At 61.9% G+C, this 18005-nt stretch overlaps 1 protein-coding gene across 1 annotated transcript; it reads right to left on the bottom strand.

Moving 5' to 3' along the window:
• Positions 1-2554: 2554 nt before the first annotated feature.
• BOK (BCL2 family apoptosis regulator BOK) lies at positions 2555-6790 on the bottom strand. Its single transcript, XM_055121733.1, has 4 exons — positions 6488-6790; positions 4645-4773; positions 3121-3284; positions 2555-2939 (listed from the first exon to the last, which is right to left on the bottom strand). The coding sequence occupies exons 1-4, from the start codon at positions 6702-6704 to the stop codon at positions 2814-2816; spliced, it is 636 nt and encodes a 211-aa protein (XP_054977708.1). The 5' UTR covers positions 6705-6790; the 3' UTR covers positions 2555-2813.
• Positions 6791-18005: the final 11215 nt, after the last annotated feature.

Below are 18005 nucleotides of genomic sequence, written 5' to 3'. Positions count from 1 at the left end.
TCACTGGTGCAGAGTGGACCTTTCTTTTGCTGCTGGAGACCGTGTCTGATTTTTCTTTTTTTTTTTGTTTTACTGTCGGGGCACACCCAGTGGTGCTCAAGGGTGATGCCTGGCTCTGAGTTACAGTCACTCCTGGGGTTGCCCAGGAGACTCTGGGGCCAGGGATCACGAGCACACCCGATCCCCACCTGGGAGGTGTGGCTCTCACTCAGCCCCTTCCCAATTTTTTCAGTTCCTCTGAGGTGGGGCTGTCAGCGGCGGGAGCACCCTCCTGCCATGTGAGGACCTCAGGGAGCTCTTGAACAGGGTGAGGAGGGTGTGGGCCTCAGAACCCAGGTTCAGGCGTTTATCCCTCAAGGTCCAGTAACTGGGGCACAAAGCTTGGCATGGAGAAGGCTCACCCAAGCCGACAGGCTGAGATCCCCGATGAGAAAGTGGTCTTGTGTGCCCGACCCTGCAGGGCCCAGCTGGAACGGGTGCCCGGACCTATCTCCCGGGAGCCCGCCATTTCCACATGGTCTCGCATGGCTGCTTCCAGGTGTCTTGGTGAAATAAACTTACTTGTTTGACTCTGCAGCCTGCCAGTGATGGCCTGTGTCCTCCACGGCCAGTTGTGGAAACAGAGGGCCAACATCGCCTGATATGCCTGGGCTCCTCTCCACTGTGATAGACCCAGCAGGTCCTGCTTCTCTTCAGACTCACTGACCCCTGCCCAACTGCCTTGGTCACAAGTCGCTCAGTGGGCGGGAGAGTTCAGAGCTGCTGGTTTGACCTGCGTCACCACAGATGGCCCCCCTGCCAAGCACAGAGCCAGGAGTGAGACCGGAGCTCGCCAGGTGTGACCCAGAGAGCTGCCAAGGGTGCCATGTACGCCCTGCCCAGGGAGGCAGGTCAGGACGGCTGTGGCACCCTCCCCTGTGCGCACGGCAGAGACAGGCCCAACTCAACAGGCGATCGGACTCTGTCTGCCCAAGGTACCAAGACCAGATCGCCGGCAGGGTGTTCCTCTCGCCCTCGTCCCCAGGAGTTCCCAAGTCCTACTGCTCATTGTTGGTGCTGCTTTTCTGGCCTCCCAGCACTGGCCCCTGTCCACTCCAACACTGCTGCCCACCTGTGGTGTCGGAGTAGCCATGGAGTCTGTCCTCACTGGCCCGCACAGCAGCAGGAGCTGGAAAAAGGTCCAGCACCGTCCCAGGGCAGGTGCACGTCAGCCACCTCTTAGGGTCACGGGTACAAGCGGTGTGAGTCCGAGGGCAACAGCCCACAAACTGACCCACAGGTACCCTGACCACCCACTGTGACCTTTGACCCCAGTGCACATCCCTCCCACACTGGCCCCATGGGGCTGCTTCTTCCCAGCAGCCGGCTCCGTTGAGTGGGATGGGATAAAGGCCGTATGCTTTTCAGATTTCTAAACCAGAACCTCATGTAGACTCTGAATCTGGGTCAACCTAGTGGTAAGGTTTGTTTGGCTATTATTTCTGTTGCTTTTTTCTCGGCTTTGGGACTCTTAAATTAGAAATATTAGTCCTATTCAAGACCACTCCTGAGGGTGCTCAGGCCCAGTGCTGAGTTCTCGCCTACAGTGCTCCAGAGATTTTATGGTGCTGGGAATCAGACACAGCCTGTGCAGCCCATCTGATCACACCACTGTTGGGGTGACACGGCTACAACAGTCACGACTTGGACTCTATTTCTAGGAGCACTGTTGAGCACGGTAGCACACGGCAGACAAGAGGGGTGTTCCGGCCCCTGAAGGGGCCCGCATCAGCACACCCACCCGCTTCTTCCTGCCTCTAACTGCAAACGTGTCGTTGTTGTTATTGTCTTGGGGCCACACCTAGTAGTGCTCAGGCTTACTCCTGGCCCTGCATTCAGGGATCACTCCTGGCAGGCTCGGGGGCCGTCTGGGATGTTGGGGATTGAACCCAGGTCGGCCACATGCAAGGCCAGTGCCCTGCTGTCCTCTCCAGCCCCTGAAGGTGGAAAGTGCCGGATGCTCTACCCGAATTTCCCTGTTGTCTTCCACTGAGGGCCCATGACTCAAGTCGACGTGCAGCCCACTCAGGCCTGTGGCATCTGCTGTGGTGGGCGGGGAGCAGGGGCGGCGCCCGCGCCTCCCAGCTCACCCGCTTTTCTCCACTTGTAGGAACAAGCCTACCGTCCCGCTGCCTCTCCGGCTGGCCTAGGCCTTGGGTCTGTCCTCAGTGTCTGGAGCCATGTCTCCGGGCCTCCTGCACACTCACCGGCCCACCTCCTGCTTTTGATGACTTTGTGTAGACAGGGGTCCGCAGGGCCCGAGCAGGTTGGGTGCTGGCCTTGAATGTGGCCAGCCCGGCCACAGTCCCAACACCCGATGTGGTCCCCCGAGCCCCACAAGGAGAGATCCCTGAGCACCACTGGGTGTGGCCCAGAAACAAATCCCCACACAAAACAACACGGATTGGGAGTGTTGGGGACCACTGTGAAATCTTCAGAGACGTGTTTTTCTACACTTCCCGAGGGATGGTGCTGGGCTCACAGCAGCCAGATTGAGAGAAGCAGATGGCCACCACCATGGACACAGAGCTTTACTGGATCACACACCCCAGCCGCACACCATGGCGGGGGCTCCTCCAGCCTGGCTGAAACCACAGCTCAGGGTCCCCGCAGATGGGGGACAGTCCACCAGGCGCCCTGGATTCAACCAGACCAGTCTTCCAAGGACAAGGCCCGTGGCTGCAGGGACCGAGACCAGCTGTGTCCCCTCGGGCCAGAGCGACAGGAATGCTGGAGGCCCACTGCCACCCCAGCTGCAGGCGCCACGGCCAGGCTCATCTCTCAGGCAGCAGCAGGAAGAAGGTGGCCTTCAGGAAGCGGCCGAAGCCACACAGGGCTGCCACCAGCCAGTGCGAGCGGAAGCCGGGCTCCGTGTTCACCACGCACTTGAGGACGTCGGTCTGTGGGAGAGGACGGGGACGGTCACTGCGCTGGGCGGCGGGGCAGATGAGGCAAACTCCCAGCCCAGCCCCTGCCTCCTGTGAGTGGGTCACACACAAGGGCCCCTAGGGACAGCGCCAGGGCCAGGGCTGACCCTCCGAAGGACAGGACAGGACCATGCACCCCTTCCCAGCCCCTCACCCATCCACCACGCCTCCGCAGCCACGTGGCCAGGGTCTTGCGCACGAACTCCCCGAGGCAGTCGACGAGAGCATGCACCGTGGCAGGCTGGGCCTGCCGTACGCAGTCCACTGACAGGCCAGCAGCCACCGCATACAGAGACACCACTTTGCCCCACGTGATGCCTGCAAGAGAGAGGCCATCAGCAGGTCCAGCCCCCACGTGTTGGGCGCCCCCTGCTCCCCCAGCTGAGGCCTGCACAGCCGCGCTCCCGTTCTCCAGTAGCTCCCCAACTCCCGCCACACGCCCTGCACGGGGGCCAGAGCCCACCTCAGCCCTCAGGCACTGGGAGAAGTTGGTGGACAGCAAGTGCCCTGTGGAAGAGGGATGGTCCAGGCTGGGCTGTGTGGAGGGTTGTTGGGGCCCGTGTTGGGGCACACTGTGTGCGTGTGCATTCGTGCACTGAGGATTACTCATGGCAGGGCATGGGGGACCATCTGGGTTGCTGGGGATAAGGCCCAGATCAGCTATGTGCAAGGTCCTACCAGCTGTACCCCACCCACCAGCCACTTTGGTCGGTGTCTCAGTTGGGCTCCTGACCATCTGGGATGACCATTCTCTCGCACATCCGTCACAGATGACCACGGCAGCTCTGCAACCTCAGGTTATGAGGCAGTCCCTGGGTGACAGGATCCACACGGACTGCTGGAAGTGCCCCTACAGCAGGTGAGGGGCAGCCCCAGAACCCCCCACTCAGAACCCACACCCCCTTATTCACCAACTAACACCCCGTCACACACATACATCCTTGATCACCCATTCAAGCCCTCTTAAAGACACTGCTTCACACTCAACACCCACAACCCCTCACACCCTCACACACACCTCACACACATCTTTTTTTTTTTTTTTTTTTTTTTTGCTTTTTGGGTCACACCCGGCAATGCACAGGGGTCACTCCTGGCTCATGCACTCAGGAATCACCCCTGGCGGTGCTCAGGGGACCATATGGGATGCTGGGATTCGAACCCGGGTCGGCCGCGTGCAAGGCAAACGCCCTACCCGCTGTGCTATCACTCCAGCCCCAACACCTCACACATCTTTACACACCCACATCCCCTCACAGTCACCCTCATGCCCTCACATCCCTTCACACCCACACCCTCTCACTCACCCTCACACATACCCACACCCCCTCACACACACCCAAAGCCCCTTACACACACACCCTCACTACCCACACACCTTCATACACCCATATACCCACACCCTCATACCCTTCACACCCGTACCTCATCACACACATTCCCTCTCCCCACACACACACACACACCCTCACATGCCCACACCCTCACACTCACACAATCATACCCCTTCACATACCCACACACCCACACGCCCTGCTCCAGCAGTTCAGAAGCCCACGAGGTTGGGCGACCCTCTGCAGCCCCTCAGGCCCAGGTCTGAAGCATGTGGGAGAGGGGCCAGTGCTGCTGGTGGGGATCTCAACCTTGCTGAGAGTGGAGCCCGCCCCGTGAGACCCACCTGCTGAGAACATGTGAGCAGCCACTGCCAGGAAGGCATCGGTGACAGCCGCCTCCGAGTGCAGGGGCAGGTGCAGCTGGCGGGCCACGTTGCGGTACACGCTGGGCCGGATCTGCTCCAGCTCGTCCCCTGCAGCACATGGGGGTCAGCACTGCATCCGCCCGAGCCCGAGCCCAAGCCCACTCACCTGCCGTCACACCCCCACGCTCCCACACGGTCTGCCCAAAAGCTGCCCGTGTGGCCCCACCCCACTGGCAAGACCCCCCAGCCGGCTGGGCCGGTGTGGCGGGAATCCTAGGATCTGGGCTGGGCCTGCCTGCTGGTGACTCACCGGCCACAGAGTGCATGGCAGCCCAGGCAGGTGGCCAGCACCCAGCCTGGCAGAGGCTGCCCTGGGGACCCCAAGTCAAGCATGAAGGTGCAGCCCCGCTCAGGAAGGCAGCGGGCAAGGCCGTGGCCACGCTCAGGGCTGTGGGGCTGGGCAGCCATGGACAAGCAGCGCGATCCCAGCCAGCACTTGGGGAAAGGCAGCCCCTGGGCCCCTGCCCTGCCCCTGCCGGAGCCAGCTGCACTCCATCCTCTCCTAATCCAATTACCATCTGAAGTCCTGGGGCAGGACCAGGGCAGGGGCAGGGCGGGGCCTGGGTTCCCCCTGGAGGACCACTGAGGAAGCCCAGGGGACATGACCCTCCTTCCTGTTTGCACTGGCTGGGGACACTGGGGGAGGTGCAGCATGGGGGGGGGGCAGGAGGCTGGGGAAGCCTGAGGCGGGCCCAGGCCTGAAGAAAGAGACTGCGCAGAGCCAGACAGGCAGCTCTGCACCTGGAAAACAGTTCAGGCTTGCACGGCATCCTCCCGGTCACCCTCTGAAGCTACCCCTACACACACACATGCACACACATGTACACGTGCACTGCACACATGCACTTGTGCACAGACACTGGTACGTACATGTGCGTACAAACAGGCACAGACAGTACACATACACCCGGCACACACACTGGCACATATATGTGTACAAACAGGCACACACAGTATACATACACCCATGCACACACACTGGTACATACACATGTACACTGGTTCATGTAGACAGGGTAGACATCCCCACAGACACGCACAGACGTGCACAGGCATGTTTGCACATGTGCGTGTGCAAGCACATATACATGTGTATGTGTGCACACAGGGGACACACATTCCTGGGCCCACACCCAAACAAGGACAAGCAGACCGTGTCCGGCCGCTGCCTCCTCCCCCAGCCCGCGGGGTGGGCTGCACACCCCATGGCCCCTAAGCTCATTTCAAAGGGGAATCACTGGGTCGGGCCTCTCGGGGAGCACCGGGGATGCCCAGCCCCGCTGGGAAGCCTGGCCCAGGGCAGGGGTGCAGACAGGACGGTTCTCCAAACACACGCGGGCGCGTGGGCCCGCAGGGATTCCCGGGCGGCTCGCGGCCAGGCTCACTTTGGAAGCTGAGCCCGCAAACCCGCACTCTCCGCGGGCGGCCGACTGCGCCCTGCCCTCGGCGGCGGTGAGCAGGGCAGCGCCAGCGCGGGGGAGGACGGGGGCCGCGGGGGGGAGCGGGGGGAGCGGCACGCGGGGCTCAGGGAGCGCGGGGTCTCGCGGCGCGCGGGGCTCCGGGGCCGGGGCCGGGTCTGGGCGCTCCGGGTCTGGGCGCGCCGGGTCGGGTGTCCGGGTCTGGGGGCTCCGGGTCTGGGGACGCCGGGGCGGGTGTTCGGGTCTGGGGGCTCGGGTCTGGGGGCGCAGGGGCGGGGGCTCCGCGGCGGGGGGCTCCGGGGCGGGGGCCCGGGGGCCCGGGGCGGCCGGGTCCGCGCACTCACCCAGGCGCAGCAGCACGGCGCTGACCTCGGCCAGGCGGCCGGGCGGGCAGGCGGGCTCGGGCGCGCTCCAGGCCAGGCCGGCGCGCAGCAGCCGCGCGCGCACGAACTCGCGGCCGAGCGCCTTGGCCTGCGCCACCAGCTCCTTGTCGGTGGGCGCGCGGTCCAGCGCGCCCCTGAGCTCGGCCGCCAGCGCGGACGGGCGGCGCAGCAGCTCCATGGCCCGCCGCGCGCCCGGCCCGCCGCATGCCCGGCCCGGCTCGGTTCCGCCCGGCCCGCCCGGCGCCGCTCGGCAGGGCGCGGGCAGCGCGGCCGCGGGCGCCGAGGTCCAGCCCGGCCTTGTAGGGAAGCGCCGGGGCGGGGCGCGGCCGCCGCTTAAGGAGGCGCCGGAGGCCGGGCCGCGCCCCCGCACCTGGCGCGCGGCACCCCGGGGTGCTCCCCACGGCCCTGCCCGGCACCCCGGTCCCGCGCCCCTGCCCGGGCCTCCCCGCGCCCCTGCCCGGCCCCCCCCAGCCCCCACCCCGCGCCCCTGCCCCGCACCCTTCCATGCCCCGCGCCCCTGCCCAGTCCACCCCCCCCCCCCCGTCCCCGTCCCGCGCCCCTGCTCTGGTCCCGGCCCCCGCTCCCCCCGAGACGCTCTGTCGTTTCCCTGGGGGCGACCCCCGGCCCGTGCTCTCGGCGCCCTTAGCTCGCCCGCTGCCCGGCACAAGCCCACGATCCCGGCACTGACCTCACCTGCCCGTGCGCCCAGTGACCACACCGCGAGGACTGCGTCGGCCTTGCTCGCAGGGACCAGGGCTCGGTTCCCAGCAACACCGAGGGTCCCCTGACCCTTAGCACTGACATGCCACAGCTGCCCAGCCTGTCCCCAGCCCACCTGCCAGGGTCCATGTGGGCCTGGACCCATCACCAAGCCGGCTGGGAGTGTAGTGTCCCTCTGCTTACCCGCTGCTCAGCGTCCCTGTCCCCTGCCTCAGCACAAACCTACGCTCCCATTCGCACATCTGGGCGGCATCACCCGGGTGTGCAGGAGAATTGCTCTCTCAGGGTCAAACCCCTGGGGCCCCAGTGTCCACACAGGGCGCAGGAGGTGAATTTATGCTGCACTCTCTCAGGATAACAGGAAACAGCTAAAGGCATGGAAACTATCAGGAAACAAACAGCTCTTTTAAATCACTGGTGGGCCAAATCGCAGGCGAAGTTATAAAGCTAAGTTGTTTTTTTTTTATTTCGTTTTTGGCCACACCCAACTATACTTCTGGCTCTGCACTCAGGGAATGGTGTGGGGTGCTGGGATGTGAACCGGGGTTGGCCATGTGCAAGGCAAATGTCCTCCCTGCTACTCTATCTCTGCGGCCCAGTTATAAAGTATTTTAAATGAAAATAACATAATAGTAAGCCTAGTGGGATGCAGCTAAAGCAGTACTTTGAGGAAAATGTGTAGCTTGTGAAGAAAGATTAAAATTAATCTCCTCGGAGATACGGCAGAGGGTTAGGGCACTTTCCCTGCACGAGGCTGACGCAGATCTGATCGCTGGCACCCCCTATGGCTCCCTGAGCCCTACCAGTGGTGATCCCTGAGCACAGAGCTAGGAGTAAGCCCTGAGCACCACTGGGTGTGGCCCCAAACCAAGCAGTAAATAAGCCCAGGCCAGAGAGCCGGCACAGGGGCAGGCACTCACCTCACACACACCGACATGCATTCCCAGTTCCATCCCTGGCATACTCCACCCCTTGAGCCCACCAGGACCGACCCACCCACTGCCCATCTGCTGGGGCCCGCCTGGCCAGTGTGAATGCCTGGCCCCTGCTTCTCTCGGTGCTGCCTCTCAGGCCCGCGGGTACTGCCTGTGCTTGTTTCACTCGCAGGCCTCCCTGGCATCACTGCTGCGGTGTCCAGGGGTCCATGACTCACTGTGGAATGCCCTGGAATGTCCTGCATTTCACAGATGAGCACTGAGAGTCAGAAGCTGTGCGAGGCCCCGGCAGGAGTTATTGCAGAGTTGGGCATAAGCCAGGCTGGGAGGTCTGGAGTGTCCTCTGCCCCCCAGCCCCCGTACCCAGGGGAGTATGGACAGCCTGAGGCGGGGGCCTCTCCTGCACACCAGGACCAAGTCTGAAGGCACCGGAAAGTGCCAGCTAAGAAGCTGAAGGGAGGTCGCTCATGCACGCCCCCTGGGGGCCCTTAAAAGCAGGGCTTGTGCGCTCTGTTTACAATAGCCACAATATGGAAAAAACCAGAGTGCCCAAAAACAGATGATTGGCTAAAGAAACTCTGGTATATTTACACAATGGAATACTACACTACGTAGCTGTCAGAAAACATGAAGTCATGAAATTTGCATATAAGTGGATCAACATGGAAAGTATCATGCTGAGTTAAATGAGTCAGAAAGAAAGAGACAGACATAGAAAGATCGCACTCATATGTGGAATATAAAGTAGCTGAGAGATATAAGCTCACAATGTTGCGATTTCTGGCAGATATTTCTCTGGACTTAGTTACTAAAATACTGAAATATAGAAATCCAAAACTGTGCAGCTGCTAGTGCGGCCTCCTGACATCATATCTCTTCATTCTCAGCAATGGAAAACAAATTACCAAATGCTTTCTTTTCAGCAGATCAACTTTAGGGGGGAGGAACTCCAAATCAATAATAGTGAATTTTTTGTTGAAATATTGAATGTAATCAAAGTAAAGTAAAAGTAAATTGAAATTTACCAGTTACACATGCGGGGTGGGGGGCTGGAGAGGTGGGGGGAAGGGGGAGGTATACCATGATTCTTGGTGGTGGAATATGTGCACTGGTGAAGGGATGGGTGTTTGAGCATTGTATAACTGAGACTTAAACCTGAAACTTTTGTAACTTTCCACATGGTGATTCAATAAAAAAATTAAAAAAAAAAAAAGCAGGGCTTGTGGTCTCTCCGGAGCACTAGCTGGCATTCCTCCGAGCACCCTTGGCCCCTCCAGATTCCTCTCCTGACCCGCAGCAGGCCCTCCGCTGCATGGTGTGGACGTGGTGCAAACCAGGAAGTGGCCCCTACTCTGAGCGTGGACCCAGTCCCTCCCTGCTGGGGCACTGGGTGTGCAGAGGTGGGAGGCCTGGAGCCCCCTGCAGCCCTGCACTCTCCTGCTCCTCCTCCCCCACCCTCCCTCTCCTCCTGCCCTTCCTCTCCTCTTGCCCTGGCCGCCCAGCCCACCTACTCCAGGAGCCTGGCCTGTGTTGTTTTGGGTGCAGGTGCTCACTGAGTCACGGCACCAGAGGAGAGGGTGGCCAGGAAGAGACCTGAAGCCCGGAATGCCCACTCAGGCCCCCTGGAAGGGGTCGGCTTAGGGAGCCCAGGCTTCCCTGACCCAGCAATGCCAGATCCAGGGAACACGGGCAACATCAACCTCAACGGGGACACAGGCAGTGGACAGCAGTGCCACCATTTCCCTGCCCACCCGCAAGCCGGACACAGCCACCGGGTGCCCTGGCGGGGCCTATACTGCCACCTGGCCCCTGATCTCCCCGGCAACACGCCACACACCCTCTTCCAGGAGGCCCTGAGAGAGGCCAGAACAGTGGCAGGGGGAGGTGAGCCCCGGAGGCTCCCAACCGCAGGCCTGCATGGCACAGGTGAGTGTCCTGGGCTCGAGCACTGACCGCCACAGGGGCCAGTTTCTCTGAGCAGAGCTTGAGAGAGGGCGGGGCGGGTGAGTTTCCCCACCTGCCTGCCCAACAGAGCCCCTGCAGCCGAAAACCTCGGGAACTCAGGCCGCTCCCTTGGGCGAGCCTCACCAACGAGGGACGTCGCACACTCCACACTGCTGATGACCAAGCGGACCCACACTCGACAGGGTTTAAAGTCGAAGGCAACACGACAAGCGTCACATGCTTTCCTCTATACAAAATGCATTATTTCGGTTCAGCTTTGGGGGCAGGTTTGGGGCGTGGGGCAGAAACGTTCGAAATGTGGTGGTGGGAAGGAGCAATGGTGGTGGGATTGGTGTTCAATTACTGTGAACAACCTTTTAAAAATGAAATTTTTAAAATAAGCCCTCCAGACGCCGTCAGACTTGGACTTGGTCCCCTGAGGCCTCCGGGAGTGATTTCCGGGCAGGCCGGAGGGTTGACACAGCTGAGCATGGCTCAGAAAGAGCAGAACAAAGCAACTCCCCAGAACCTAACAGCTCCCCACAGTGCACCCCCAGAGCGGCTTTGCTGTGTTTGGGAGTCCTCCCTGGCCCCATCCCGGTAACCCTGGGCAGAGGGCAGGATGCCTTAATGCTTCCCAGACCCAGCCACAGACAGGCCGAGAAGCACCTGCACCCCAGACTCTCATGCCCTGGGGCCTTTGCACGACCTTCATCTTCCCTGAATGGCCCCACTCTGTCCCTGGGCTTTTGCAGGCCGGCCCGTGCTGCTTCCAGGGCCAGCTACAGCCCTGCCCTTCCAGAAGAGCCCAGAGCCCCTTCTCTGCTTCCTCCCGCACCATGACGGGGGCACCCACGGCCTGGGCCCCTCGTTCCTCTCAGGGGCTCTGAACCAAGTGCTTTGGGAGGGCACAGGTCTTTTCTGGATCCCAAAGTCCTTCCTGACCCTCCGGGGCAAATGTCCACTCCCCCGAGGCCCTAGCAGTAGCAGGCCGCCGAGGGGAGGTGCCCTCAGACAGCGGGTCTCCAGGTTGGGAGGAAGCCAGAATCCAGGAGAGCAGGGGGAGTGCGGGTGCCCGGGACCCTGCCCGACATTCCCGCATCCGAGAGAGCCCCTGGAGCCAGGCAGGAGCTGAGGAGTGCCCTGGGGGCCCACCCCGGGCCTGGCCCCTGAGGCCCAGCCGAGGTCCTGTGAGGTCAGCTCTAGCGCCACCACCCCCACTCAGACGAGGCAGCCTGACAAGGCCCGTCGCCTCGGAGCCCAGGAGGGGAGTGGGCAGGAGAGGGTGGTGCTGCACCTGACAGATGGGCCTGGGCTTGCAGGACCCCCGCCTACGCCAGGGCCCCCTACTCCAGGGCCCCCTACATCATGACCCCCGCCTACAGCAGGGCCCCCCCCCAGGGCCTCCTACTCCAGGGCCCCCTACACCAGGACCCCCTGGGGAACCGGGACACTTGTGCTGACTGGAATGACACGTGTTGGAGCCGGGCCCCAGGGTCTCTGGGCCAGACCCTCCGCCGTCTCCCCGAAGTTCTCCCTCCTCCTAGCCCCGGGGCCCAGGCCAGAGGGTTTGTGTAAACTCGGACAAGTGCTCCATAAACAACCCAAGGGCTTGTCTGGGGCAGGCACGCGAGTGAGCAGCCGGACTGCCGGCCTGCGCCTTGCTCCTCACACACTGCCCGGGCCTGCTCCTCCACCGAGGGGTGGTCTCCGCGCGGACCCTGGGCTGCCCTGGGGGTGGTGGGGGATGGTCCCCAGGTGTGTGACAGCAGGCACGTCGTCCCCCCACTGCCCTGGTGGTCTCGGGCCTGTTGGAGTGAGCAGGTTCTCTGGAGGGACTGGGGCGCCCCTCTGCCCGCGGAAGGCCCTGCTGCCTCCCTTCCTCCAGTGTGTCCTGGGGCCGCCTTTCTCTTCTGCCTGGGGTTGGTCCTTCTGCCATGGCCAGTCAGATCCCAGCCGTCATCTCCACAGACACCTCCAGGGCTCCAGAGACCCCCGCCCTGAGCACCAACACAACAGGGCCTACACGAGGTCGCCCACAAACACCAGGACCCCCTACACCAGGACCCCCCTACACCAAGACCCCCTACACCAGGACCCCCTACACCAGGACTCCCTATACCAGGACTCCCTACACCAGGACTCCCTACACCAGGACCCCCTACACCACTACCCCCAACACCAGGACCCCCTACACCAGGACCCCAACCTACACCAGGACCCCCACCTACACCAGGACCCCCCTATACCAGGACTCCCTACACCAGGACCCCCTACACCAGGAACCCCTACACCAGGACCCCCTACACCAGGACCCCCTACACCAAGACCCCCTACACCAGGACCCCCTACACCAGGACCCCCACCTACACCAGGACCCCCTACACCACTACCCCCAACACCAGGACCCCCTACACCAGGACCCCCACCTACACCAGGACCCCCTACACCAGAACTCCCTACACCAGGACCCCCCTACACCAGGACCCCCTACACCAGGACTCCCTACACCAGGACCCCCAACACCAGAACCCCCTACACCAGGACCCCCGACACCACTACCCCCAACACCAGGATCCCCTACACCAGGACCCCCACCTACACCAGGACCCCCTACACCAGGACTCCCTACACCAGGACCCCCCTACACCAGGACCCCCTACACCAGGACTCCCTACACCAGGACCCCCAACACCAGGACCCCCTACACCAGGACCCCCTACACCAGGACCCCCTACACCAGGACCCCCACCTACACCAGGACCCCCTACACCAGGACTCCCTACACCAGGAACCCCTACACCAGGACCCCCTATACCAGGACTCCCTACACAAGGACACCCTACACCAGGACTCCCTACACCAGGACCCCCTACACCAAGACCCCCTACACCAGGACCCCCTACACCAGGACCCCCAACACCAGGACCCCCTACACCAGGAACCCCTACACCAGGAACCCCTACACCAGGATCCCCTACACCAAGACCCCCTACACCAGGACTCCCTACACCAGGACCCCCCTACAACAGGACCCCCTACACCAGGACCCCCTACACCAGGACCCCCTACACCAGGACTCCCTACAACAGGACTCCCCTACACCACTACCCCCAACACCAGGACCCCTAACACCAGGACCTCCCTAAACCAGGACCCCCTACAACAGGACTCCCTACACCAGGACCCCCTAACCAGGACCCCCTACACCAGGACCCCCTACACCAAGACCCCCTACACCAGGACCCCCTACACCAGGACCCCCACCTACACCAGGACCCCCTACACCAGGACTCCCTACACCAGGAACCCCCTACACCAGGACCCCCTACACCAGGACCCCCAACACCACCACCCCCAACACCAGGACCCCCACCTACACCAGGACCCCCTACACCAAGACCCCCTACACCAGGACCCCTACACCAGGACCCCCTACACCAGGACCCCCTACACCAAGACCCCCTATACCAGGACCCCCTACACCAGGACCCCCACCTACACCAGGACCCCCTACACCAGGACCCCCCTAAACCAGGACCCCCTACAACAGGACTCCCTACACCAGGACCCCCTAACCAGGACCCCCTACACCAGGACCCCCTACACCAGGACCCCCTACACCAAGACTCCCTACACCAGGACCCCCTAAACCAGGACCCCCTACACCAGTACTCCCCTAAACCAGGACCCCCTAAACCAGGACCCCCTATACCAGGACCCCCTCCTACACCAGGACCCCCACCTACACCAGGACCCCCACCTACACCAGGACCCCCTACACCAGGACCCCCACCCACCCACCTCAGCCAGGACCCCGCCTGCATGAGGTTGCCCATTATCCCAAGACACTGGCTGCCCTGGAACAGGGCTGATGGGCAGTTATTTGTCCAAAGCTGTTCTAGGGACCCTCAGGGTGGGTGGGTCTCCAGTCCAGGCTTTGGACCAGGTCCTCCCTCTGGGGGTGGTGATGGACAAAGAATCTGGCGGCTCTTCGGGTTTTTGCACACCCAGAGGTGGATCACTCGTGGCCTTGCCAGGGCCTGTCTGTGTGCTGGGCATTGAACCCCACTTGGCAGGCTGCAGGGCAAGTCCCTCCCGTGTGCTGTCGTCCCACACTCAGGAGGCATCCGGGAGGCGTCGGTGCGGTTCTGGGGGTTCTGCCTTTTCCTGGTGTCCTGGGGAGACCCCTCTGGAAGGTTTGAGATTCCGGGAGAAGATTCCTCATCTGCATCTGGCTCCTGAGCTGGGGTCCGGAAAGGGGCAGCCCTGGGCCAGGGGTCCAAGGGAAGAGGCCACCTGGGTGCGGGCTCAGCGCCTGCCCTGGTGGGGTGGGGGCAGGGTGGGCTTTCCGGGTGTGGAGGGGTGCAGGTGTCTGTGCCCGTGACCTCCTGGCTCTGCCTGATGTGCAGACCCAGCTTCTATCACTCGGCTTCCGGCCGCCCCAGGGCACTGGGAAGGGACAGAGCTTGTGTGGTCCCACTGAGGCCACCGAGGGTCCGACCCCACAGAAATGGGCGCAGCACAGAGCTGTCACCTGGGGGGTCCCCGCAAGAGCGTCCGCTTGGGTTCTATGTTCGGGATCTGGGCCATGCCCGCATGCCGAGGTGGACCACCTGGCCCCTCCCCACTTCGGGGGCTTGTCCCTGCCCAGAGGTGGTGTACTGGGACAGGCTGTGCTCCCTGTCTCCTGGCAGTGGTCACCTGCCTCTCTAGTGTCTGGTGCCTGCTGGTGCCCTCCGGCTCCCCCCAGCGTCCCGGGGGCATCGCTCAGCTCTGATGTCCCTTCCCTCAGTCCTCTCCTTCCGTAGGCCCAGGAGGGTGGCAGCACTCTGCATTCCCACATCTGAACCTCTCTGAGCCACTGCCCCAACACCCACCTCTGTGTATGTACAAGCATGTGTGCAAATATGTATTATACATGCATGCATGTGTGCATTGCAAACGTGTACATGTGTGCATGCATGTGCACTGCATGTGTGGGTACTACTGGAACATGTATATGGACATATACATTGTGCGCCTGTGTGTGCATCTGTGAACAGTATAGGTATGTGAATGTGTGCACATGTCTGCCTTGCATTGTGCCTGCATGTATGTGTGAAAGTGTGTGCCTGTGTGTGTGCACATGTGCATTGCCTGCATACACGTGTGCATGTGTGCACTGCGCCTGTACATTGTACATGTGTGTGTGCCTGCATGTATAGGCATATGCACATATATGCCTGCATGTGTGCTGCAGGTGTGTCTACACCTGTGTACATGTGTGTGCATGTGGGCATGGAATGACTCTCCATCTGGTGAGCTGCCTGCAGGCTGCTGCTTCTTTTTTTTTGGGGGGGTCACACCTGGCTCTGCACTCAGGAATTGCCCCTGACGGTGCTCAGGGGACCCTATGGGAAGCTGGGAATTGAACCTGGGTCGGCGGCTTGCAAGGCAAACGCCCTCCCCGCTGTCCTATCACACCAGCCCGCAGGCTGCTTCTAATGGCTGAACAACAGAGCTGGAGCACAGTGCAGCTGGGAGGGCACTTGCCTTGCATGCAGCTGGCCTGAGTTCAATGCCCCCGTGTCCTGTAGGCCCCCCAAGCACTGACAGGAGTGATTCCCGAGGGCAGAGGCGGGAGCAAACCTCCAATCACTGTTGGGTGCAGCCAATAAACAAAAACAAACCGAAAAACCCCAACAAAGCAAAGGCTGAGCAACACCAACACCGGGATGTTCTTGCTGGAATGCTTGGTTCTGGCGCCCCCCTGTGGCAAAAGGGACGAGCAGCTGGACGGCACAGGAAGGCCACCCCGGGCGTGTCCCACAAAGATGAGGGAGGGACAGGGACGCTTCCAGGAGACGGACCTGAAACAGGGGCATGCCAGGGAGGACAGCGAGGAGCCTGTTAGACGCCAAAAGGCCAGAGAGTGACTGTCCTCTGGGGCCTTGGGAAGCAGCCCCGCTGACGAGTCACTCGGCCAGAGCCAGAGGGGACGGCTGCCTCCACCACAGCCAAATGAAGTGATGTTGCTGTGGGAGCCTGCTTCATCCTGCCTTTGGGCCACACCTGGTGGTGCTCGGGGCTTGTCCCTGGCTCTGCACTCAGGAATGACTCCTGGCCATCCAACCCGGGCTGGCCGCGTGCCAGGCAAGAGGCCCACCCACTGCCCTATCTTCCCGGCCCTTGTCGTGTGCTCTTCTAGGGACCCACCCTTTACACTGCAACTTCCCATGTTTCTTGCTTCTGCTGGGGAGAGCCTGTGGAGAGGGAGTGTGGGAACACCCCTCTCTACCTGACGTCTGCTACCTGTAACAAAGTGATAAAATGAGAGCAAATATAAAGAATGTGTTTAAAGATCCACCCTGAGCCAGAGAGACGCTCAATGGTCTGTGCACAGCGTCGTACATGGGAAGCCTGAGACTGGCCCCCTGCTCCACCTGCAGGACCCCTGAGCACTGAGCTGGGAGCAGCCCTCGAGTGCCGCTGGACGTGGCCAAAAAATAACCAACCCCAACAAAAAGACCCAAGCGGTTTCAGGGAGCATCTCAGGAGTGGGAAACGTTTCTAGCTAGACCAGCAGAGGAAGAGAGAACAAACGGAGGGGTGAGGTGGGGGAGCGTGGGGCCGAGGAATGAGTGTCTGCTTCTCCCTCTTGTTAAAGAGCAATGCTGGACTTGGATCTCTCAGGGTGAAGCTGTCTGATGACCACACAAGTTCTATCTACTGAAGGGATGTGTCACCGGCCTGTCACCTTGGGTGGAGGCTCACACTTCCTGGTAACTCTGTGGTATCTGTTTCCTGGGCAGCTGGCCCAAGGGTCCCACTCAGTATGCCTGTCAGCTGGGCTCCCAATCAATACTGTTTTGGGCCACACCTGGTGATGCTCAGGGCTCACTCCTGATAGGCCAAGAGACCCACAGGGTCACTGCATCCCTGGGGTCCCCCACAGGGCCTCTGTGTCCCACTGGCTACAGGTCCATGAGCCACTGTGGGTGGGTGAGGGGCTGTCACCTGGGCTGAGACAGCACGTGGCTGCAGAGAAGGAGGAAAGGCCCTTCCTGCGGGTGTCAGATGTTCGATTTAAGAACCACACACCAGGGCCCGGGAGAAGACAGGCAGCGGGGAGGGCTGTGACCCTGAGCACTACTGACCCCCCAAATCCAGAACCACACACTGACTGTTCTTGCTCCTCCTCCAGTTCCTCTCTTCGCCGTGCGGGGACGGAGCCCAGCTGCCGGCGCTCAGAGCAAGTGCTCGCTTCACCCTGCCACTCGGAAGGGAGAGGAAGTGGGACACAATGTTCCTAACCAGGTTTTCCCAGTCTATGTCCCTCACTTTGAAATCTTAGAACAAAGGATCCAGGTAGGAGGGAAAAAGGGGAGCCTCCGTGGGGGATAGGGGAGTAACTTCTAGTGGGGGAAAGGGGTGGGCCTGCTGCCTGGACGCTCTCCCGCGGGGACTGTGCTGTGGGTGCGCAGCAGCGCCCGCAAGAGGTGACCTTGGGAGCTGCCCCTGGAGGTGACCCTGGGAAGGGAACGGAGGTGGGCGGGGAGAGGGGGTGGTGGTCAGCCACCTGATGGATCCTTTTGCGTCCCCTCCGATACCAAAGCAGGAGCCTGGGGACACGGCGGATTGGCCTCCTGGCTGAAAACGCTGCAGCCGCCCCTCCCAGCGGGCCTCCGGCGGACACCTCCGGCCCCCGCCAAGCCCTCACCTGGCGGGAGGAACCTGCGCGGAGCTCCAGGCCCCGAGTCCGGGCGCGTATGGGCCGGAGCTGGAGGCGGGGCCAGTGATGGGCGTGGCCTAGTAGAGGGGCGGAGTCTCTGTGGGCGTGTCCGGTGAGGGCGGGGCAGGCGGTAGTGGGCGGGGACTCGCTTGCTGGCTCTGGGGGG

The sequence above is a fragment of the Sorex araneus genome, chromosome X, assembly GCF_027595985.1.
Source record: "Sorex araneus isolate mSorAra2 chromosome X, mSorAra2.pri, whole genome shotgun sequence".
In the NCBI taxonomy this organism is placed as follows: domain Eukaryota; kingdom Metazoa; phylum Chordata; class Mammalia; order Eulipotyphla; family Soricidae; genus Sorex; species Sorex araneus.
Note: the sequence above shows the minus strand (reverse complement) of the source record. Positions and strands in the feature narration are given on the sequence as shown.